This window comes from Cyprinodon tularosa, unplaced genomic scaffold, assembly GCF_016077235.1.
Source record: "Cyprinodon tularosa strain WSP-4 unplaced genomic scaffold, ASM1607723v1 ctg140, whole genome shotgun sequence".
NCBI lineage: Eukaryota > Metazoa > Chordata > Actinopteri > Cyprinodontiformes > Cyprinodontidae > Cyprinodon > Cyprinodon tularosa.
This window is the reverse complement of record NW_024038221.1, coordinates 191084-215351: the sequence shown is the minus strand read 5'-3', so window position 1 is coordinate 215351 and position 24268 is coordinate 191084. Positions and strand designations below refer to the sequence as shown.

General features: G+C 38.0%; 1 protein-coding gene across 3 annotated transcripts in view; it reads left to right on the top strand.

Moving 5' to 3' along the window:
- The window catches only part of kank4 (KN motif and ankyrin repeat domains 4), a 108924-nt gene extending 87916 nt beyond the window's left edge, over positions 1 to 21008 (top strand). For all 3 annotated transcript variants that reach the window (XM_038278335.1, XM_038278334.1, XM_038278336.1), the window contains exons 4-10: positions 4528 to 4621; positions 10472 to 10747; positions 11164 to 11248; positions 11371 to 11590; positions 11658 to 11800; positions 14819 to 15019; positions 19443 to 21008. In XM_038278335.1, coding sequence (XP_038134263.1) covers positions 4528 to 4621; positions 10472 to 10747; positions 11164 to 11248; positions 11371 to 11590; positions 11658 to 11800; positions 14819 to 15019; positions 19443 to 19550 — 1127 coding nt within the window. In that variant the 3' untranslated portion in view covers positions 19551 to 21008. The remainder of the gene's footprint in view (positions 1 to 4527; positions 4622 to 10471; positions 10748 to 11163; positions 11249 to 11370; positions 11591 to 11657; positions 11801 to 14818; positions 15020 to 19442) is intronic.
- Positions 21009 to 24268: the final 3260 nt, after the last annotated feature.

Sequence of the window (24268 nt, the reverse complement as noted above, 5' to 3'; positions counted from 1 at the left end):
TGTCCATAATTTGAACCTCTCTGATATACTAGAAGCTTAGCCTCAGGTCTGACTCTCAAATTAAGTTTTTATAATGTTCACAAATAAGTTTGATTAAATTTACATAAATAATCTTAGCTAAATTCAGGTGATATGAAAATGATGGTGTTTATGAAGAGTAAGCTTACATTTATTCATGTTATGAGGATGTATTCAAATTTCAAATATGCACTCAGCTCTCCGCTCTGTGCTGCTCTCTCCTCTGAGAGACACTTGATCTAAAAGCACCATTCCTCTTGGATCTGTTCAGTTGGTGGTTTTTGGCTGATAGCCACATCCTTGTACTTGGACAAAACATTATGGATCCACGGCACGATAACAGCTGTCAGAAACAACTAAGACAGCCATACTAGGCCCAGAGCCAAATGGAGTCAGCAGAAAAGTCAATTCAGAATCAATTATTTCAAAGTTACTACATACATAAGAAGGCCTGACAATGTCAAGTTTGTATCTTGTCAGTGATGTGAATAATGCTGAGTTGAGCAAATTGCCTTGGCAAATACTTGTAAAGCATGTTGCTGTGTTATTTTATTAGGTGACTCAATTTAATTCAACCAAATAACTTCTTTCTACCTGTCATCACCAAGTAATCTCTTAAGTCACTGTATAATGATATTTCCGATGTCACACTGTGCTGGTTTCATTAGTTTGAATGGCTACATGAACAGACCTCTTGCTTTCCTCTGGTCTGCTGACAAATGGTTTCCAATGTCTAAAGTATCCAAACTTTTTAAAAAACATTTTAATAGAATTTTATGATATACTAACAAAATAGCGCATAATAGTTGAAGGTATAGTCGAGGATTTTTGCAATAAAAAAATAGCACATGCATAACCCTGTACCCGCTCCCGAGAGGTAACGGCTATTAGATGCGTGCAAAAGCATACACAAGCCCATTTCTCCTCGTGCACGCTCTGTTTAACAGTTGTTGTTTGCATCGCTCATATAAGCTTACTTTCCAAAAGAATTTGACAATTTTTTCACTATGTCAGACTCACCACTGGTAGGTGAAAATTGATTTTATGGATCTCACAGTGGAGAAATTCACTGGTCACATTGGCTCAATAGTCAAAAAGAAAATCCCAAAAGGAGGAAAAGGTGTTTGAAGTATATACAGTGCGTCCACACACACACATATACAGTGTATATTATATATATATATATATATATATATTATATATATATATATATATATATATATTAGTGCTGTCAATCGATTGAATTTTTTTAATCGCGATTAATCGCATCAATGCCTGAGTTAACTCGCGATTAATCGATTTTTATTCGCAAATTTTTTTTCTGATTGAAAATCATTTAAATACTCTCGATGACATACAAAAAATACATACAGGCTAGGTTTGTGCCAATGTTCTTTTTTTTAAAATGAAAACAGGTCACAGACACTGATTTATGCCATAGAAACATATGGCAAGAAGATGGGGAGGCATGTAGCAAAAAATAACAAATATGTAGGCAAAAAAAAAGGCCCTGAAAACAGGCTGATGTAGAAGACAGTCTTTACAGTCAATACAGTCTTTTGAACAAAGACAAGCATTTTACCCTACTGCTATAAAATGTAGTACAGTTAACATTAGATGTTAATTAACCAAGATAATAATGAACAATTTTCAATCAATACATCAAAATCAATAGACCGACATCACTAGATGGAGGTAGTCTATGCTCTAGAAAGTTACTTTTCAGCCTCTTAACAAAAATGAGAACACACACACACCCACCCACACACACACACACACCCACCCACACACACACACACACACACACACGATACCGACCTGTGGCGTACACAGACAGCAAGAGTGCCATAGCAGATTCCATTTCACCTCAGTAATCTGTTTTCTCAGCGTATTTCAGGTTGCTACTAGGCACCAGACACTCAACTTGTTTGTTGGTGGTGGGGCTTAAAGAAAAGGCACTAGCGATACCCAGTGTATGAGCGTCTTTTTCCCTTGAGGAGCTCCGCTCTCGAAGCCTATGGAAAATGCATAGACTGGGGGAAAATAGCCCCGCCTTCCCGCAGGCTGCAGCGGGATGTACTTGGAAAATTGTACCATAAAACCACATAGCGTTAATCTCACGTTAAAAAAATTATCGCCGTTAAAATGGAGATAATTTTAATTATATATAGATATATATATATATATATATATATATATATATATATATATATATATATACACTGTATATGTGTGTGTGTATATCACCAGAATCATTGACAATTAGGAAGACCAGTAATTTTGATGATCCACCCGGAAAAAGAAACTCCTCAACTATACCTAAGTTACCTCAGGAGAGTTTGTGTGTTTGTCTTTCTGTCTACAGGATAACATTAAAGGTTATGGATGGGTTTTATTGAAATTTTACCAGAGTTGCACCTGATGCCAAGGAACAATCCATTAAAATTTAACCTTTAGGTTTGACCTTCAGGTTAACCTGAAGGTCAAACCTAACTTTCGGGATTATTTTAATAGAGTTCTCCTCCCCCAAAAGAAGGTTTCACTTTAGCAGATCATTATCAGATAGCGCAGTTATAAATTTTAAATGATCTGTTTCACTTTCTCCTCTGTGTCAATAAGCAGTGCTGCAGTGGGAAAAAGTTAAGTTTATTCCCCTTCCCAGGTTGATGATTTTGTTGATGGGGTTGCTAATTCTCTGCATACTGCCTTAGACAACGCAGCTCCTTTGAAAAAGAAAAACCTAAAATATTAAAATTTGCTCCCTGGTTTAATGCATAGCTTCACACTCTGAAGCAAAATGCTAGGAAACTGGAGAGAAAATCCCGCTCCACATGCCTATGGGAATCTTACCTTGTCTGGAAAATTGTTTACTGCTATATAAGAGGACCCTTCATAAAGCAAGAGCAGCATATTTCTCCTTATTAATAGAAGAGAATAAGAATAATCTTAATACAGTTGACAAATTCATCGAGAGCCATAGCTTAGTTGAACCGTTCATTCCACCTGCTCTTAGCAGTAATGTTTTTATGGGATTTTTTATAAATACGATTGATCCTATTAAAAATAAGATCACATTAGCACTCTTTCCGCACATGGTTTGTCTCTGTTAGGTGAGGCAGCATCTGAGGTAGCCATAGAATCTGAACCGGGTTTAGACTGCTTTGATCCAGTGCTGCATTCGATACAGTTGATCATAATATTCTTGACTTGAATATTTTGTAGGAATTAAAAGAAAAGCACGAGGCTGTTTTAAATCTTATCTATCTGACCAATTCTAGTTTGTTTAAGTTAATGACAAATCTTCCTCATGCTCAAGAGTTAACTGTGGAGTACCACAGGGATTAGTGCTAGGACCAACTCTCTTTACTATATGTATATGCTCCCAATCGGTAGAATTATTAGACGGAATGGGATTAATTTCCACTTTTATGCTGATAATACTCAGCTGTATCTGTCTATACATCCAGATGGAGCTAACCCATTACATAGATTACAGGCATGTCTTGAAGATATAAAAACCTGGATGACTCTCTCTTCTCCTGAATGCAGACAAAACAGAGGTTATAGTCTTTGGACCAGAGTCTTTGAAAAAAAGGCTGGTTAGTCCGTCACTTCATTTGGATAGGATTAAACTGACCTCAGATAATAGATGAAAAAATCTTGCTGTTATTTCTGATCAGGACCTGTCATTTAAATGCAATTTAAAAAAAGGTATTTATGGTGGAGTATTCAAATTTGTTTCCAAGTACCATGGTATTCTGTATGAATTCCAACGGGTTGACTCTCTTCTCATTTCACCAAAGCTTCTTTTTCTGTAAAGGCCAGATATGTGGAGTGCATGACAAAGCTGTTGACCTGTGAAGACCTCTAGAGATACCACTGCCTCACGGCTACCTCTATAAATAATGCTTTCTTTGTTTTTAGGAAGCTTTATAGACATCTTTTGAGGCCTTAACACAATAGCTGCACTGATACTGAGATCACACTCTGTACACCCTGATAGACTCTGTTTAATGATTAGGAAACTTCTTAAGGTACCTGTAGTACTGGATTTATAGGTAATAAAAAGCGTTCTTAAAACAGATACACATTTTTTAAAGTTCAGTTGTTAAAATTACAAACAAACAAAAAAGGAACTACTCATTTTGTTTATTACACATTAAAATAAGGCATTACTTAATGTTGGTCTAGGTTCTAAAATCCCAGTAGAATAAGTTGAAGTTTGTGGTTGTAGTGAGACATACTGTAAAATCAACGCTATTGGTTAGAGGTTTATTAACAACATAATTTTGAAACTCACTGGAAATAAAAAAGGCATTTTACTTTGCATAGAAAAACACTAGCAAAGTCGTTGTGTTGCTTCTATTTACCATAAAACAACAAGCTGAATTTTAAGAAAGAAATAGTTTAAAAATCATTTGCAGTTCAGTGTTTGAAGACAGGAGTTAGATTTAAAGAAACATACTTTTCTCACTTCTTGTTTTTTCTTTCCTCTTTTCTCTTCACCAGGTCTCAAATCGATTATGAAGAAAGAAGGTGTTGCTGACAAGCAGGGAAGCAAGGGAGCCAAGAAAAATCTGAAGTTTGTTGGGGTGAATGGAGGGTAAAAATCCCTTTATTACCATCCAACTTCTGATGCATTTGTTTCTGCATGCTACAGTAAGGCCTGGTGTATATTTTAATTTGTAGGTCTGTGGGACATTGTACAAATGGGTGTGAATCCAAAATACTACTTAGGCATAGTCAGGAGATTTTCACTCTAGGCAGCTTTAAAGTGCCTCTATTGGCTTCATAAAAATGTCACTCTCAGACATTACATGGACAGTTTTAAGTTTAGGATGAGACAGCATGAATGAAAGATTGGCTTTCACTAAATATATGCTCACAGTTTTAAATCAGAAAGACCAGAAAGAGGATTTCATCTTGAGAGCAATCTGTTTTTAAGTGGACTACTATCTTGTGGCCTGGTAAGCCTTTACCTGCAATGGATGACTGCAAAGCGGAACTTAAGAGATTTGTTGGCAGATAAGGAGATTAGTGATGGATATGCTCTCTCCTCTGTTTAAATGGAGATGAAGTTGAGTTAAAAGACTGCTTTACATTCCAACCATCAGATATGGTCCTGAGCTATGGGTGCTGAATAAATGAATTGGCTTTCTCATACAAATTGGTAATATGAGCGTCTGGATGGTGGATGAGCTCCCCCTCCGGGATAGTGTAAGGACAGCAGCCACCAATGGGTGTTATAGTCATTTTAGATCCCTCTCGTTTTTGATGTATGCTTTCCAGGTATATTTCCTGATGAGACCAGGTGAATTTGTGTCTGTTGGTAAAGTCTTTTGTAAAAAGTGTGGATCTGCTTGGAATATACACTTATTAGTCACTGAATTAGGTATATCTTTTCAATAGTCTGCAGGACTCCCATTCGTCTTTATATCTACACTAATAATTTCCGGTGTAGATTCAACAATGTGTCAGAAACGCTCCTTAATTCTAATTTACCATATTTTGTCATTATGCATCAAGCAAAATGCATTCATGCTTTCCACAATATCAAAAAGAGTCCTTCTTTGACCTTGCTAATGTGTAATGAGGCCCTGGAAATGTAGTGGACCTGTTGTATTGAACAAACCATTTTGATCAGATTTACTAACTGCCTCAAGGATCAGCATCTTGCATATTCAGAGAGAGTAGTTGGCCTAGTTTGGTTGTAACATGTGAACTATCATTGAACTACTTTTAGTTTGTGTGGTCATGAACCTGCCTGACAATTCTTACTCACTGGATGTTTTCGGTTTCTTTCGGACTACTTTCTCCAAACCTCTGAGCTATTTGTGTGGGAAAAATTAGGAAAATTATCACTTTCTGAAAATTTTGACCCATTTCTTTCTGAAACCAACAGAAAAGTTTGTTTGAACTTTAGAAAGAAGTTTTCATCAGTTCTAACAACTGGTGAGTTATTTGTATTAAAAAGCAATAAGGTAGGTGTATATAATTAAGTGCTTTGTGAGTAGAAAAACGTCTATGTAAGTTGGAAGAAGATGCACCGTTGTTGGCCTGGTCATTTGACCTGGAAGAACGCACTGTCTGACCAAATGACTCTTCACTGGAGCTCCACCGCTGGTCCTCTGCACGGCACAGTAGCCTGTCCCGGAGGTGCTCTCCAGAGAGCAGCAGCATTTTTCATGCCCTCTGAGCTGAACCTATGCACCTAGCGGGGCCCCCAATCAAAAGACATGGGAGGTTGCCTGGCTGACTGTTGACTTTTGCAACAGTACTGCGCGGTTTGTGTAGGGTGACAAAACGTCCGTATTTCCCGGGACATATCCGTATTTCACGTCCTGTCCCGGGTGCCCGGGTTTTTTTTAGAAAGTGAGGAAATGTCCTGATTTCACTGCGCACGACGCTCCGTGTGACGTAATCCCTGAGCCGCGTCAGTGCGGGCAGCCCTGTTCTCAATCAGGGGCTCTGTTCGAAAACCTGGGCTGCATCCTCCAAGGACGCGGTCTACCTAGACTGGATCCTTCGAAGTCCTTAAAAATAAGGAGACCTGAAGAGTTTTGGCTGTAAATTCGAACAGGTCCACCCTTCGGCGGGTTTTACCGCTGTATGCTCTGTTGCTTAGCAACCGTGAAAGTTGACACACAAAGCAGGAAAAGAATGAATACCGAGGTTTTCAAAACTGTTTGTTTATTTATTTATTTTAAAAAAAGTTAAAGTGAACAAAGACTACACTCACAAGAATCCAGAGTGGAATAAAGGTTCCAACCACCGGGAGCAGGAACAAATCAAATCAAATGTAATGATAGAAACCTTAGTCAGTTAAATAACCTGCTGCTGTCATTCTGCACATCTCTGATGTTGCTGCTATTTTCAAATATCCATTACTGTAAAAATGTCCATAGCTGCATATTGGTTATTAATTCTCCAGTTTTATATTGTTAAAACACTTTACAGAATTGTATTTTTTATATTTTAACTCTTCCCTATTATGTTATTCTTATACATTTTTCTAAGGTCCTCATTTGTGTGACCATTTTCAGTAATCTTTCTGCTGCTGTAAATTTGCCCATTGTGGGACAATAAAGGGATTTTCTATTCTATTCTATAAAAGGGTTAGAAATATATACAGGTTCTGGTCATAAAATTAGAATATCATGAAAAAGTAGATTGATTTCAGTAATTCCATTTAAAAAGTGAAACTTGTATATTATATTCATACATTACATACAAACTCATATATTTCAGATGTTTATTTTGTTTAATTTTGATGATTACAAATGACAACAAATGAAAATCTCAAATTCATCATATCAGAAAATTAGAATATTGTGAAAAGGTTCAAAATTGATGGCCCCTGGTGCCACACTCTAATCAGCTAATTAACTCAAACCACCTGCAAAAGCCTTTAAATGGTCTTTCAGTCTAGTTCTATAGGCTACACAATCATGGGGAAGACTGCTGACTTGACAGTTGTCCAAAAGACGACCATCGACACCTTGCACAAGGAGGGCAAGACACAAAAGGTCATCGCTAAAGAGGCTGGCTGTTCACAGAGCTCAGTGTCCAAGCACATTAATAGAGAGGCGAAGGGAAGGAAAAGATGTGGTCGAAAAAAGTGTACAAGCAAGAGAGATAACCGCACCCTGGAGAGGATTGTGAAACAAAACCCATTCAAAAATGTGGGGGAGATTCACAAAGAGTGGACTGCAGCTGGAGTGAGTGCTTCAAGAACCACCACACACAGACGTATGAAAGACATGGGTTTCTGCTGTCGCATTCCTTGTGTCAAGCCACTCTTGAACCACAGACAGCGTCAGAAGCGTCTTGCCTGGGCTAAAGAGAAACAGGACTGGACTGCTGGTGAGTGGTCCAAAGTCATGTTCTCTGATGAAAGTAAATTTTGCATTTCCTTTGGAAATCAAGGTCCCAGAGTCTGGAGGAAAAGAAGAGAGGCACTTCATCCACGTTGCTTGAAGTCCAGTGTAAAGTTTCCACAGTCAGTGATGGTTTGGGGTGCCATGTCATCTGCTGGTGTTGGTCCATTGTGTTTTCTGAGGTCCAGGGTCAACGCAGCCACATACCAGGAAGTTTTAGAGCACTTCATGCTTCCTGCAGCTGACCAACTTTTTGGAGATGCAGATTTCATTTTCCAACAGGACTTGGCACCTGCACACAGTGCCAAAGCTACCAGTACCTGGTTGAAGGACCATGGTATCCCTGTTCTTAATTGGCCAGCAAACTCTCCTGACCTTAACCCCATAGAAAATCTATGGGGTATTGTGAAGAAGAAGATGCAATACACCAGACCCAACAATTCAGAAGAGCTAAAAGCCACTATTAGAGCAACCTGGGCTATCATAACACCTGAGCAGTGCCACAGACTGATCGACTCCATGCCACGCCGCATTGCTGCAGTAATACAGGCCAAAGGAGGCCCAACTAAATACTGAGTGCTGTACATGCTCATACTTTTCATGTTCATACTTTTCAGTTGGCCAACATTTCTATAAATCCTTTGTTTTTATTGGTCTTCAGTAATATTCTAATTTTCTGATATGATGAATTTGAGATTTTCATTTGTTGTCATTTGTAATCATCAAAATTAAACAAAATAAACATCTGAAATATATTAGTTTGTATGTAATGTATGAATATAATATACAAGTTTCACTTTTTAAATGGAATTACTGAAATCAATCTACTTTTTCATGATATTCTAATTTTATGACCAGCACCTGTAAATAACATTTAACAGGTGTATGGAGTGAAGTTTGTTCGAATAATTGAGAAAGCAAAGAACACTATTTGTAAATGGAAGTTTGAAAAAATAAAAACACCTTTTATTAATTGAAATTTCAGGGAAATACGTTTCAGATATGAAACTTTGAAAAATATAAAAAAAATAATTTGTTTTGACTCTAATTGTTCCCTCTTCTCATAGTTTATTATTTTGAAGTTTTGAAATGTAGTTTTCATATTAATTTTTGTTTTTCGTTTTACTTACTTACATACTTACAATCTGACCCCATAAGTGAATGTGATCTGGAAAACACCATTGGAACATAATACATTTTGTAAAATTTAATATGAAAAACATTTGGGGAAAAAATATAATCTCTGACATAAAATTAAAATGTTAAAGTATTCCTCTTTTCTTTCTTTTCCCGTCAGTTTTGGGGTGGGGCCTGCTTATCTCTGGCAGTGTATTGGTGAAAGATCGGGTACAACCGGGACAGGTCGCCAGGCTGTTGCAGGGCAACACATAGACGCACAACCATGGACACACAAACACACCTAAAGAAGCGAATTAACCTAACAGTCATGTTTTTTTGCCTGTGGGACGAAACCGGAGTACCTGGAGAGAACCCATTCATGCATGCAAATTCCACGCAGTAAGACCCTGAGCACTAGAAACTGCACCACCATGCAGCACCATGTGAAAATAAAAGTAAAAAACGTCCTTCCTTCCTTCCTTCCTTCCTTCCTTCCTTCCTTCCTTCCTTCCTTCCTTCCTTCCTTCCTTCCTTCCTTCCTTCCTTCCTTCCTTCCTTCCTTCCTTCCTTCCTTCCTTCCTTCCTTTCTTTCTTTCTTTCTTTCTTTCCTTCCTTCCTTCCTTCCTTCCTTCCTTCCTTCCTTCCTTCCTTCCTTCCTTCCTTCCTTCCTTCCTTCCTTCCTTCCTTCCTTCCTTCCTTCCTTCCTTCCTTCCTTCCTTCCTTCCTTCCTTCCTTCCTTCCTTCCTTCATCCCTTCCTTCACATTAAACTAAATTCCCTCCATGCCAGTGTCATTGGCATTTAGCCAAACAAACAAAACAATCTTGAGACTCCTCCCCAAACCAGGAAGTGGGCTGCTGTCTGCATTCCATCTATTCAGATCATCTACCCTATCTCTGCCGTCTTGAGCTCTTCAGGAATCAGGGGAATGCTGTGGTCCAACGACTGCTGTGCATGCATGTTCAAATAATCATGAATCAATGGTATTCATGGTAAGACTTATCTGATCACTGGCCTTACAGTGGTGCCTTCATGATTCACCTTAGGGATCACAGGCATACACACTCCTCCGGCGTCCACCAAAGCTTTAAATGTAGAGCCTTGCCTCAAGGAACAAGGTAGTTTTTGTCTTAGGTTGCGTATGAGTGTGCACAAACATTCCTATGGATAATTATGCATGTAGTTAATTAAACTGGGGGGTGCAGTACGATGTTGAGGTCCAGACTACAAAGGCAAACAAGCTTCTGTTGATGGATACTTGATTAGTATTTAGGCTGAAGGTAACTTTGAATTATCTCTGATGTGGCTGCCTAAATATCAGTCTTATTTCCACACCTATTATGTCTGGTATTTACATATGCAGTAAAATATTTTATTCTTTTTAAAATAATATTTTAATTATCACTCATCTTTTTAAAAACAAACGTGTTGGTAAACATTTATATTTTTCTCTTCTAGCTACGAGACAACATCAAGCGAGGACTCCAGTGGAGATGAGAAGTCAGAGGAGAAGTCAAAAGTAGAGGTGGAGGAGAAGGAAAAATCAGAAGTTGTGGTGGAGAAGGATGCAGACAAGGAGTCTGAGGAAGTAGGAGAAGTCCAGGGGGCTGATGCAGAGTCTGGTGCTGCTGCTCCTGCTGCTGAAAGAGGAGCTGATGTAGATAAAGACGTTGAGAGTGGCCTGCTGGATTTAAAATGTGGCCACGAGCTTCTCCAGGAGGAAGAAGCTGAGAGGTGAGACTGTGACAAGAGCTCTGGATCCTTCTGCCTGTCAAGCAAAGTTTTACTAAATATTTCCACCCGCAAGTTTATTTACAGATATAAATAATACAGTTATTCATATACTATATATTGAATGTATAATATAATGTAGTATTGAATATTCTAAAACTATTCAGACCCAGTTTCCTTTTCCATGTTTTCATGCTGCATCTGAAACTTTAAATGCATTTAGTTTGGATTTTATATAATGAGCCAACAGCTTAGTATTGGTCAACTAGAATTACTAAGCAATTAATGCAAACTGGCGTTATCCTATTTCTACACTGAAAACTAGGGGAACAGGCTGGTTAGAAAACAGCAGGAAAGAACAGATGTTTTACGTGCCTACTGATTAAAGCTATTATTTAATGTGTCATGTGTTTTTGTAGGGAAAAAGTTAACAAAGGATTCATTGACGCTTGCATGTATGTAAAGGATCGCATGGAAGAAGTTTCGTCTCCAGATAAAGAAATGGTAGGGGATTACCTACAGAGTTTGCTATTGATTTTACTCTTTTTTTAATCAAATTATAAAACATATCTAAAAAAAATTTACTTTTTTCTTCATAATCCAAAGATTTTTATTTCTCTCCACAGCGTCAAGTGCTAGTGGTGCTCTATCAGGAGTGGTTCAGGGTCTCCAGTCAGAGAGACTCCCAGGCAGATACAGTCAGATTATACCTGAGACAAGTGGGACTAACCACCCCCACTCTCCTGCCATATGTTGTTAATTTGACTGACGGCAATGGGAATATGGCTCTGCACTACAGTGTGTCGCATTCTAATTTTCCTGTGGTCAAGCTCTTGCTGGACACAGGTAAGTTGAACCTGACACGCTTGCAAAGAAAGCTAAATTCAATCTAATTGTTCTTGCATTCTTCTAGGTCTTTGTGAAACAGACAATGTGAATAAGGCAGGCTATACTCCAGTGATGCTGGCTGCCCTGACGGCTGCTGAGAGCCCCGATGATCTCGAGGTAGCTGAGCAGCTGCTAAAACTTGGTGATGTTAATGCACGCTCCAGACAGGTAAGCTTATGCATTTATCATCTATACATATTAGAGCTGCACAATTAATTGCCTTAACCTCGTTATCACCCCGGATCAACAGAGCACAAATTTTAAAATGCAGAGGCATTTAATTTTAGTGATATTACACTTAACAGGAGTAAGACTTTCTCACTCCAGCCCTTCAATTCAATTCCGTCTATTTATATGGCGCCAATTCACAACATATGTCATCTGAAAGCACTTTACAGAGACACTTCACCAGGATCATAGTCATAGTCAGATTGGTTCAAAGCTTTCTATCTAAGGAAATTTTATTGACTCACTGACTCGAAAGCAATCCCTCACACCAAGCATGCTTGTAGCAACAGTGAAGAGGAAAAATTCCTTTTTAACAGGAAAAACCTCCAGCAGAACCAGGCTCAGTGAGAATGGCCATCTGTTGAGGCTGACTGGGGTTCAAGGAGACAGAAGCAGACATACAGAAAGAACCAGATATACAAAAGGCAACTGTCAACCAGATCCACAGGCCAGGAAAGACACAGCCAGGCAGATGAGCTCCGGGCCAGCTCCCATGTCAGAGGATGAAAGAGAGCACATACTGTACAGTCACAGTTCGAGAAACAGGACTACATGGAAAAACAGGCCGAGCTTGAACATCTGTAAACAATGGTGTTGATGGCAGCAGCACAGCTAATATTTCTTTCCAGGATGGTGTCACAGCCAAACAGGAACAGACCAGATGAAGCTACTTGAAGAAAAAGCAGAGAGAGCATAATATTAGAGATTGAACTAACAATTACTCCAGAATGGGAGAATAGAGATAACATTAAGTACAATGATGAAAAGTGGTCCCTATGTCCTCAAGCAGCCTAAGCCTATAGCATCATACAGTACTAGCCATTCGAAATGGCCCTTCCCAGTCAAACGCCAGCCAAATACCTGGGTCGATACCAGGAGATAACGCTTCTCTTTAGATCTTAGTATCCACAAATCAGGACAGAAAGAATATTTTGATACAAAGATTGATATTTAAAAAGGAATTGTATGGGACTTGCCAAGGACCAACCAATGGCCCATATTCGAAAATGAGGACATTTTGAATGGCTACTACTGTAATTATAGAGACAGTTCAGGATAACCTGAGTAGACAGGGTGTCTGCCTCACCAACTAAAACTGGTAGTTGGTTCCACAGGAGAGCAGCCTGATAACTAAAAGATCTGCCTCCCATTCTACTTTTAGAAATTCTAGAAACCACTATTCAACCTGTAATTTGATAGCATAGTTCTCTGTTGGGAACATATATAATGATCAGATCCTGGATATAAAGTGGAGCTTGGCCATTTAAGGCTTTATATTTGAAAGTCTGATGCTTCAGCCATGTAATAAGCTTGAAGTAGATTTGCCACCACACCTAAGAGAAGGGAAAGTTTCAGGTAGTGCTCAGAACCACTTTTCCATGAAACAGTAACAGCAAAAACTCAATGCTCTCTATATGTCTTCATTTCATTGTTGCAAACAACAGTATATTTCAAGAACCCATGCAGGAAATTAAATTATATTCCTCAGAGGCAGAAGTTTTTTTGTTTTTTTAACATAGGAAGCTTTCTAGGAATATATAGCAGTTAATTTTTTTAGTGCAACTCAAAAAAAAAGGTTTTCATAAGACTTATTATAAGACTTATCACTCTCCTATGTCCTCTAATCCCATTTGATCACATAAAAGATTGAGAGGGGAAAGCTATTTAGTGGAGGTGTCATCAGTCTGCTGTGCAGGAATAATCAACAATTATTAACATCTGCACAGAACAGCAGTGTTTGCTGCACATGGTGAATTTAGAGCAAAGGTTTAAACAATACTTTGAAATAAAATAAGTGATATTTAAGGCTACGTTTGGGTGCGTTTGTAAACACTCTAGCCTTGCATGATGAAGTTAGTTCAAATCCTGGACTAGGTTTCCCTATGTTACCCACACTTCCTTCAAAGCATAGGAACACTTGAAAACAAATCACAACATTAGTTTGTCTGGTGTATCTCAGGGTTTCCATGTGATAGACTGGCAACCTCTGAAGGTTCTGCCATGCCTCTTGCTCAAGGACTGCAAGAGGTAGGCAGCAGCCGTTCTTAGGCCATGCCAGGATACACTGGAGAAGAAAATGGGTTGATAACTGATATTTATATTTTTTACAAAATTCTTCTGTAATGATCTCAGAATGTAGGACCCAGAATTCGAGGCGAGACAGGCAGTGGGAAAGTTCAAAGCGTTTATTTAGCAAAAACAGGTGCGCGGGGCTGCTCGTCTGCTGCGGGGCGGCTCTCTGCAGAAATGGGAGAATACAGATCAGTGACTGGATATGGAGCTTAACACGATTTGGAGCAAAGTCACTGACCTGATTCAAAGTTCAGTCCGTTTGCTGAGGTTTGACCGCAGGTGCGGCGGGAGACGCCCCCAGAGTTCCTAGAGAGCGCGCAGCAGACGCCGAGCAGCAACAGAGTCCAGAGGGGAAATCCAAGGCCGAAGTCAGACGACAGTTCCAGGTTCAGAAGCCGGTAGAATCCAGGATCAGACAGGACAAACAGAGCAGACAGGGGCAAGGCAAAAAAACTCGAAATCCTCAGGGCAGAAACTGGTCAATATCAGGGAAACAGGCAGACTACAGACTGCTGGGGAACGTATCTCAAAAACACAAGAATAACCCGGCGCTGATGGGAGGCAAACACACAACTTAAATAGTAGAGGAACCAGGTGGAAATGATCGGCAATAATCAGCCGCAGAACCAATTAGACAGGAAAGCAAGGAGCAAAGGAAAAAACCAAACCATCAGCGCCGAGATCATGACATCTTCATGATACTGTAGGTGTTTTTCTCATCAACTGAACTGGATATTCATAAAGCAACCACTGTCTCTTATAGTTTTCATCCCCTCCTCACCTTCGCCCACATTCTCAGACTTCATTCCCTCCTCCATATCTTATTTTCATATCTGCCCTCTGCTAACTTCTAATTCTAATCTGCCTCCTTCTCTCTTTCTCCAGGCTGGCCAGACCGCACTCATGCTTGCAGTGAGCCATGGCCGCGTTGCCATGGTGAAGCTGCTTCTGAGTTGCGGCGCAGATGTAAATGCACAGGACAGCGAGGGATCTACAGCCCTGATGTGTGCCTCTGAGCATGGACACACGCACATTGCATGTTTGCTGCTGGAGACAGGTCGATGTGATACTGGGCTAACAGATAAGGTACGCTCTTATTTCTGAAAGCTGTGAAATATGCTGTAAAAATTCCACTATAAAACAGCTTTGAAAGGTGGATTAAAATCTGATTTGCTCCTGAAATAGCAAATTTCTCAGAACAGCTGTCAGATCCCATTATTACTAATAAGATAAAAAAAAAAGTGGTTTTATTTTTATCTCTCATAACAATAATTACTGTCCGTTTTGAAGAGTATCTAAACCGGTGTATTGCATGTGGGAAGTGAACGTGAAGTTACTGAACATACCCAAAGCAAACAACCGACCCAACTTTATACTTTCTGTCTATAAAAACATGCAATATTCTGCCTGAAGGTTCCTGATCTGCAAGCACCAGGTTAGAAACACAACAATCTGATTTTTCTGCTCTCATCAAACACATGATATGAACAGTACACATTACCTGGTTTTACTAAAGACAGCAATCTCTGGGAGGGACACCCTTCAGTGAAAAAGGCTCAGTTATCTAACATCAGTAAAGGGATGAAAATTTCACTAAGAAGAAGCACAGACATGCAAGAATCCTTTTAACAGGAAACAATGTTTTCACTGACATGGAGAGGCATGTTCCTTTCGGCCGGGGATGAGGCCAGACTTTAAGCAGATAAGAGTGGATGAAACAGATTACAGCAAATTAGTTCGGTTCCATCCTTCTGAACTTTTAACCTCTGTTTGTCATGGAACCTGCAGGATTGGGAAAGCCAAAGCACAAACTTTTCTAACTGTTAATATTAGATGCTAGAAGAAGTATATCAACCATCATCATTTTAAATCATTTTAGTGAGAAAAGTATTTTAAATGTTTGTATTTATTTCTACAGGGATTATTTTCTTAAAGGAATAGTACACCCAAAACATGATTAGCCTTCATTTTCTACTCACCTCCATGCTGAACAACACCCTGGAGTACTTTTTTGATATCTCAAATGCATCTGGAGATCTGGGAGGCTTCTTGCTGTCTGCTGACATTCAAATAATTGAGGTCTATGGCGCCCAAGGCAGAAAGGTCCATAAAAGTCCACAAAAAACGTGTCAATATTCCTCCATACTGCTCTTCCAATGTATTCCAAGTGTCCTGAGTGGCTAGCGTCAATAATTTACTCGAAACAAAGTCATTTAGAATGTTTTTAGAGCATAAACAGTAGTGTATAAGATTTCCTAAAAGCGCGCGCCTGCGCGTTCACGACGCTACGGAGACCGCGGCAGACCAAACCAGATGAAAGTGCGCATTCAGCGTCTGCTCTGCCGATAATGCAAGCATAGAAGAAGAAATGTGCTGTTTACCTGTGCAAAGAAAGAAACAACGAAAGAAAAATGTCTGAGGACTTCAGTGTTGAGGAAGAGCATGAGTTCTTTGCCGAGCTGAATGCGCACTTTCATCTGGTTTGGTCTGCCGCGGTTTCCGTAGCGTCGTGAACTCGCAGGCGCGCGCTTTTAGGAAATCCACAAAGAGTCATTACCACATGTCTAAGGAGATCCCTGGTATAGAGGAACAGAAATACACAAAGGTCTACATTTAAAACCTCTCACAATCCAAATACTATTTGTATCATTAGTCAGTGCTTTTCTGCATAATATAATGGGAGGACAAATGTTATTTTTAGCAGCTGAAGTGAACCTGTTCTCCAATATGAGGAAATGAGCTGCACTATTTTCAATTACACTACAAGCATTTAAATCAATCTGTTTTGTTACAGAAAACAAAAAATGAGATGGAAAATATTCACCCTGGAATGAAGCTACAATTTCCCCTGTGGGTGACTTTTCACTCAGCATGCTGCTTCATCTGCTCACATTTATTATACCAGGCCTTTGATTAGAGGAAAAACTTGCTTTGAATCACTGCTTGATAGATGTAGGAAGTTACAAATATTACTACTGAACATTGTCTGTGGTGTCATCTGTGGAAATTTACCGCTCTATTAGTTTTGATTGATGTCTCGGTGTCAAGTACACAACACCTCTCCCGGTGTAAAAAGATGGGTTTTTGAATGCTTGTGTTTGGAGAGATTTGTACTCCCAGCAGCAGGTTACAGAGACCGTTAACCACAAGGTCACAGGCTCGTAATAAGCTGTCTCATTTATACTAAATTGCTAGAGCAGCATGGTTTGAATGCTTGATAACATGCACGCAAAAATATTACTGTGTTTTGACTGGGGAGTTCGGACTGGAGAATACAAAGCAAATTTTTGCAGCAGAAGTTTTCTTATTTCTGTGCTTTTATATTTCAGACACTTAACACAAGCTATGAACACTGGTAGCATTTGAGTCATTGCAGGGGAAACTTTTATCATAAAGCTTTTGAACTGTCAGTTTTGAAGCAATACCCATAGTTACACAGTGCTTACTATAATAGCACATCACTGCCTAACTTCAAGAAACAATGAATAAATCTAATAATTTTGCAGCAGTCAAAGCAAAGGACTATGTGTTTCGTAAATGCCCATTTTTTGACTATCTGTGCCAAACTACTACTGAAAGCTTGTACATAAGCAGAAATTAGGAAAGATTAGTTGCTTTTTTTGTGCAAAACTAAAAAACAGGTTTAAAACGTTAACCGCAGTTGTTTTATTTATTGTTGAGTGGTTGTTATTTCTCTTAATTACAAAAAAAGGATTGGAAACCTCATACTCAACTTTTCAACAGATGTGATACAGATGTTTTCCTTGTATCTAACTAATTACTCGTTAATTAACAGTGGCTGATGATGGTTAGCAAATAACCATAATAATGCAAGATTCTCAGTTACATTAATGTTGAAAACTACTAACCAACTGTAAGGTACAGCAGTATTGTTCAAAAAGCAATAAATAGCTCATAAACACCTCAACTACATCTGATGTATTGCCTTATTAGAGTTTTAAAATGCAGATTATTCAGCTTCTGAGGGAACACTTTGGTCTCAGCTGCTTTAAATAGTGCGGTAGGATCTTCACTAATGAAAATATATTTAATGATCTTAATATGCTTATAGTTTTAGTTGTAACTTTTCATAAAACCATTTCTTTCCCACTCTCCACCCACCCCATATCCAATTAGTTGTGATGCAGACGTTTGCAATATTTCCACATGAAAAGTAAAACACTGTCTAATTGTCAGTTAGTAATTGCAAAAAAATAAGTTAATAATATTTTTTAGCAGGATGTCTTTAAAATAAAGGTATTGTGTGTACCTTCTAAAAAAAGGTATTGTGGAAGTTTTTATGAAAAGACCTGCCCTCTAGCTAACAAGGCGAGCACGTAGGACGGCCTTACGTAAACATCACCAGAATGATGGGCAATTAGGAGGACCACTTATTTAGATGATAAAAGATCCTCTATATCTTTAATTGCAACATTTTATGAGTATGGATGCTATTACTTTTAGTCACCACAAGGAGCATTGGACCTACTTTTTCAGCCCTCCACTTCCAATGGATTCTTTATGCAGATGCATGCTTTTTATATTAAAATGGACCATTGGCCAGGAATAAATGATTAAAATAAATATTGTGCAAAGTCTGAAAAACCTTTAACAACCCAATTCCTCTTAAAGGGATGGGACGTGTCAGTCTGGAGATTCTACTTTTCTAGCCTCGTGTTACAGTCAGCCATGCAGCAGTGCTTTAAGAGCCTGTATGTAAACGGAAACTAGTAGATTTGATTTCGGGCAATCTATTTTATATAAACTCACAACAATAAAAATATTCTCAGTGCTAATTCAAAACCTTTTTACTTGTTTACACTAAATGCAGTTACTCTTACCTTCTTCTTCAATTATCGCTAAATCCTCCATTTCTGAAAACTGTTTGATTAAAGACACATATGTTTTTCTAGTTACTAAACTAGTACTACTAGTTTTTTTTATTTTTATTGTCAGCGTTCTATTCTAAATCCGAGATATATTGTTTACATATAAACATGAATTTGGATAAAAAAGGTTCTCATTAGCAAATAAATAAATATATAAACAAAGTATTTATACTTACACTTAACTATATTAATACGGATTTCTTAAAGAATGTGTTGGTATTTATTTTTCAGATTAGTAATTTGTAGATTATGTCAGTAATCATCATGTTAGAGTTAAAATTAAGCTCATCATTGTTTTTTTTTTTTTTACTTTTTATATTTAAATGATCTCAGTATAGCTGTATCAGTTTTGTTGCAGTTGTTTGATACATGATTTGTGTGTACAAGGTTATTTTTTATTTTGGTTTTGTTCATCAGGTCTTTTCAGTAGCTTGAAGACTTTTAGGAAAGATACAAATACAAGGTTTACATGAGACTGCACTCCAGCTTTAATTAGGGCAGGTGAATTATTCTTGGAGCGGCTGCGTCTAAACTAGCCCAACACCACCACTGTGTGGATTAGTGAAGCCACTGCAACATTTAATTGTGAATCAACACAGCTTCTTTACTCTCTTCCCCAGAATGGCCACACTGCCTTGTCGGTGGCAGAAGCAGCCGCTCATCAAGACATCATGGATCTTCTAAAATCTCATGCGTCTGAGCCCAGATCTGCTGCGGACCTCCTCTGAATTCTACAGTTTTCCAAACCATTCCAGGTCAACAACTGCCTCTATTTCCATGATCATCTGCTCACCAACAGAAGGGGGGAAAGAAAGCTAAAAACTGTTTTTGACGCTGCATAAGACAAGCATGGAGCTGCCTTTTTGATCTCTGGGATGGGAATGGAGCTTTTCTTTCAAGTCTCTCCTATAATGGCATATGGGTTGTTTTTTTTGCCAATCAGTTGATTAACAGGGAGTTGAATTAAATTGATATGAAGATTTGCTGTAGTGACAATTGCAGCCAAGAGCAGATTAAGCAGGGAACAGGGTGGGAAAAAAAAATCAGGGGGAAACCTCTGAACTGCTGCATCTTAATATAAACTTATTCTGAAAGCAAAATACTAAGCACATGATCTACCTTCCAAAAATATTAAATATAACATTGCTTCTATTTTCTTTAACGCCATTGACATTGTTGTTTTCATAGTTGGACATAAGCCATTACTGAGAGCATATAATATACAGAGTGTTATTCTAACATATTATGATCATACAAACAAAGACTGTATTTTCTACTGCACCTTTTTTACTGTGTATGTGTACAGTATATATGCATCCACCGAACTCAAGAGGAGACTATATAACCAGGAGTTATAAAAGAAGTAACATTGAATATTGAACCACTTCTCCACAGTGCTCATGTTTTTCCATGTGGTTCATTAGTGCTAATTATTTGTGAACTATTGAAGAAAAATGGTATAGTCAAAAATGATATTTAGTATTTTTATAACAATATATTAAGGCTGAGAAAGTCAAGAGATTGTACTGAGCTGCATGCTAACACAGTTACTCTCCATACTGGCTGTTTTAAATATAGTATTACACACACACACACACACACATATATATATATATATATATATATGTGTGTGTGTGTGTGTGTGTGTGTGCGTGTCTGTTTCTAATAAATGTTCCCTTGGACAAAATTGTTGGTACCCCACCTTAAATAAAAGAAATACCCACAATAGTCGCAGAAATAATTTTAATCTGACAAAAGTAATGTACAATATATATAGAATATATATAAAATTTTAGTAATATATAATAAATTCTATGATACTGAATAGAATAAAAAAAAAAAATCATGAAACAGGCCTGCACAAAACATTTTATATTCTCAACTGAAGATTTTGTTGCACATAGATTTTCCTCCTGTGGCCACGTCAAGGGAGGTTGACTAAAGTCTCATGAATCTTACATTTCTGAATAATATGTAAAAGTATATGTAAAATTATTGTCCAAAGAGCTGCTTGGAAATGGTCCTAGCCTTTACTGTTAACATCGTTGTCTATCATTGTGTTATTTATTTCTAATCTCTTCGACCACTACTTTCATTTTCCTTCTCTTGTCCATGTTGAGTGTGATTCACACCTTGTCACCAAACAGCACAGTGAGTACCTGTGTGTGTGAGTGAGTGTATATATATAAATATATGTATATCAAATTCAAATTATTAAAAATATTAAAAATTAAAAAATTAATAAAAAAAAATATATATATATATATATATATATACATGTATATATACAGTAGTGAGGAAAATAAGTATTTGAACACCCTGCCCTTTTGCAAGTTCTCCCACTTCGAAATCATTGATGGATCTGAAATTGTCATCTTAGCGTGCATGTCCAATGTCTGAGACATATTCTAAAGAAAAAAAAACAAAATTAAATATATGATTTTTTTTATCTATTTATTTGTATATTGTATTGTAAGCTGCAAATAAGTATTTGATCACCTGAAAAAAAATCAATATTAATATTTGGTACAGTAGTCATTTGCAATTATAGAGGTCAAACGTTTCCTGTAGTTTTTTATGGAGCTAGATCGGTCTCAATTTTCAGTATGCACAGGACAAGATCCACACATGCACAAGAATATCCACACTCATAAAGAACAAGATCCACAGACACACAGAATGACTGACGCAACCACACAAGATCCACACATGCACAGAAGAAGATTTACCAAAGTATTTCTGTAAATATTACCATGTTAGTAGTAGGATTTTTATTGATTGTACGGGGTGGACAGGTGTCTTTATGCAGCTAACGACCTCAAACAGGTGCATCTAATTTAGAATGATGAATAGAAAGGAGGTGGACTTTTTGACTTTTTGACTTTTTAAGGGTCAGAATTCTAGCTGATAGACAGGTGCTCAAATACTTATTTGCTGCCATATCTTACAAATTAATTTAAAAAAAATCATAAATTGTGATTTTTGTATTCTGCTTTTGGATTATGTCTCTTGCATTGCACATGCAGCATCCATCCTTCCATCTGTTTTCGGGGGCAGGGGCTGGGTGGTGGAGGTAGCAGTCTAAGCAGAGATGCCCAGACTTCCCGATCCACACACCTGCCCCAGCTGCTCTGGGGCGACCCCTAGGCGAGACCAGGCCAGCTCACACCTACGCAGCTCACACATGCACCTACGTTGACAATTTCAAAGCCCTTCATGATTTCTAAGTGGGAGTACTCAAATACATGTGTTCCTCACTGTACTGTATATATACGTACAGTAGTAGCCATTCAAAATTTCCCCACTTTCCTTTGCCCTTGGCTGGTCCCCTACAATTCCTTGTTAAAAATCAATCTTTGTACTAAAAAATTCTTTCTCTCATGATTTCTGGACATTACGATCTACGGAGAAGCCTCATCTCCTGGTCAGACCTAGTAATTTAGTAAAAAAGGGGAGTCTGAGTAAAAAAATATGCACGCCCAGGAGAAGGAGGGGGTCACTTTGTGGCTGGAAATTGGGGGGATTTTGCTGGATTTTGCAGGGAAGTGGGCTGCCATTTGGCTGCCGTTCGACTGGGAAGGGCCATTTCTAATTGCTGCTACTGTATATATATATATATATATATATATATATATATATATATATATATATATAAAATCATTATGGTTTGTTTGTTTGATTGGATTTGTTTGATTTGGAATTTAATCATGTATGCCGAACATACTGATTGCACAATGAATGTTGACCTGGTTGTGATGCGATCAAATGAAAAACAAAATGTAGCAACATTTACTAATCATGCACGGATGACAAAACTAACATCAGATGTTTGCAAAGTCACAAGCTCTTGGGGTATGTGTAGAAATATCTATAGAGAGAGAGTCTTTTATTTTTTCCCTGTGATGGTGAGGGGATGCAGGACTCATCTAGTAGAAAATTTAGTTGATGAGGTTGTATCGATAACTTAGAGAAATCTAATCTGACAAATTAAAATCCTCAGCAGGGAGTTTTGTTTGCAATAAGAAGCAATAAAAAATAATATATTGTTATTCATAAATCGTTAAGGCGATGGGACAATGATATAGCCTTAATTGGATACTTGTTATCATTCTAGAGCCGAGGTTTTATTTTCCATGTATAAATGTTTTTTTGTTTTTTTTCTGATGAGGCTTTTTCAATGCTGGAGTGTGGTCTAATGAAACGTTTACAATGAAACATTCCTTCTCCAATGACCACAGAAGATGCCAAATATTCTGGAATGTTTACACAATCAAAGGGGATAACAAAGTAACAATTCAGCAAATATTAAAACAATACACTGATTTAAAATTGTTTTTTTTTACCTCAGTTAATGCTTTCGGTATGATAAATTAGTTCATTCTCCTTGTTAGTTATAAATTCCTGGTAAAAATTAGTGTTGTGCCGATGCCATTTTTTGGCCCCGATACCGATACCCGATACCTGGCTGTGCAGTATCGGCCGATACCATGATAATGTAAAATAATTGCCATCATGGCTTTGTCAAGGTGTTGCCTACCTTTGTGAAGCAGGAAAAATTCTAATACAAAGTGAATCCAGTAGATCTTTTTATTGCCTACCAGGAGTGGGTGACAATAGTTGAATAAACTTATGGCTCTAAAAATGGTATCGGTTCTGTTGGTACTCGCCGATACCACCATTTTAGGGCAGTATCGGGGCCCCGTCCCATACTGGTATCGGTATCGGTGCAACACTAGTAAAAATGCGTGAAAAGCCTATAAATAAATCCTATTGTAATTGCAGTGGCATAATTTTACAGCTTTTTAGTATCATATCACTCTTGGAACCTCTGATTGATAAAACCAGGAACATTTCCCCTTTGCAAACTGGAGGGCACTTCCTTTCTTGTCACATTTCATAAAATAAGAGGGATCTTTGAGTAGTAATCTAAGCAGGACATGTGTAAAGGTGGATTTAGGACCTGATAAACAACGTCGAATCTTCAAGATCATTGCTATAAAGATCTCATGCTACACTGCAAAAATGTAAATCTAAGTAAGTAAATTTTCTTAAAATAAGTGCATTTTTTTTATTGAGCAGGTAAGTGAAACACTTTGCGAATGGAATAAGACAATTTAAAATAGGAAAAAACAAACAAACGCAAACTCAAATTAACGGTAAATACGCATATTTTAATAGATTTTTACGTTTTTGCAGTGTAACTTATTTGCAGTTTTCCATTAGAGGCCACCAGTCCTTGACAGCTACTGTAAAGTCTCGGTGTTCCAAAGAGTTGACATGGCATTATATGTCCCTCATCTATATTTAACAGTGGATATGGGCTACCTTTTCATACATTCATCCACTTTTTCATGTCTGACCATCATGGTGTAATTGTTGCAAAATAAGATGATTTTTTTTTTTTTTATCTGAGCTAAGCACATTGGTCCTGCTGCCACAGGAGACT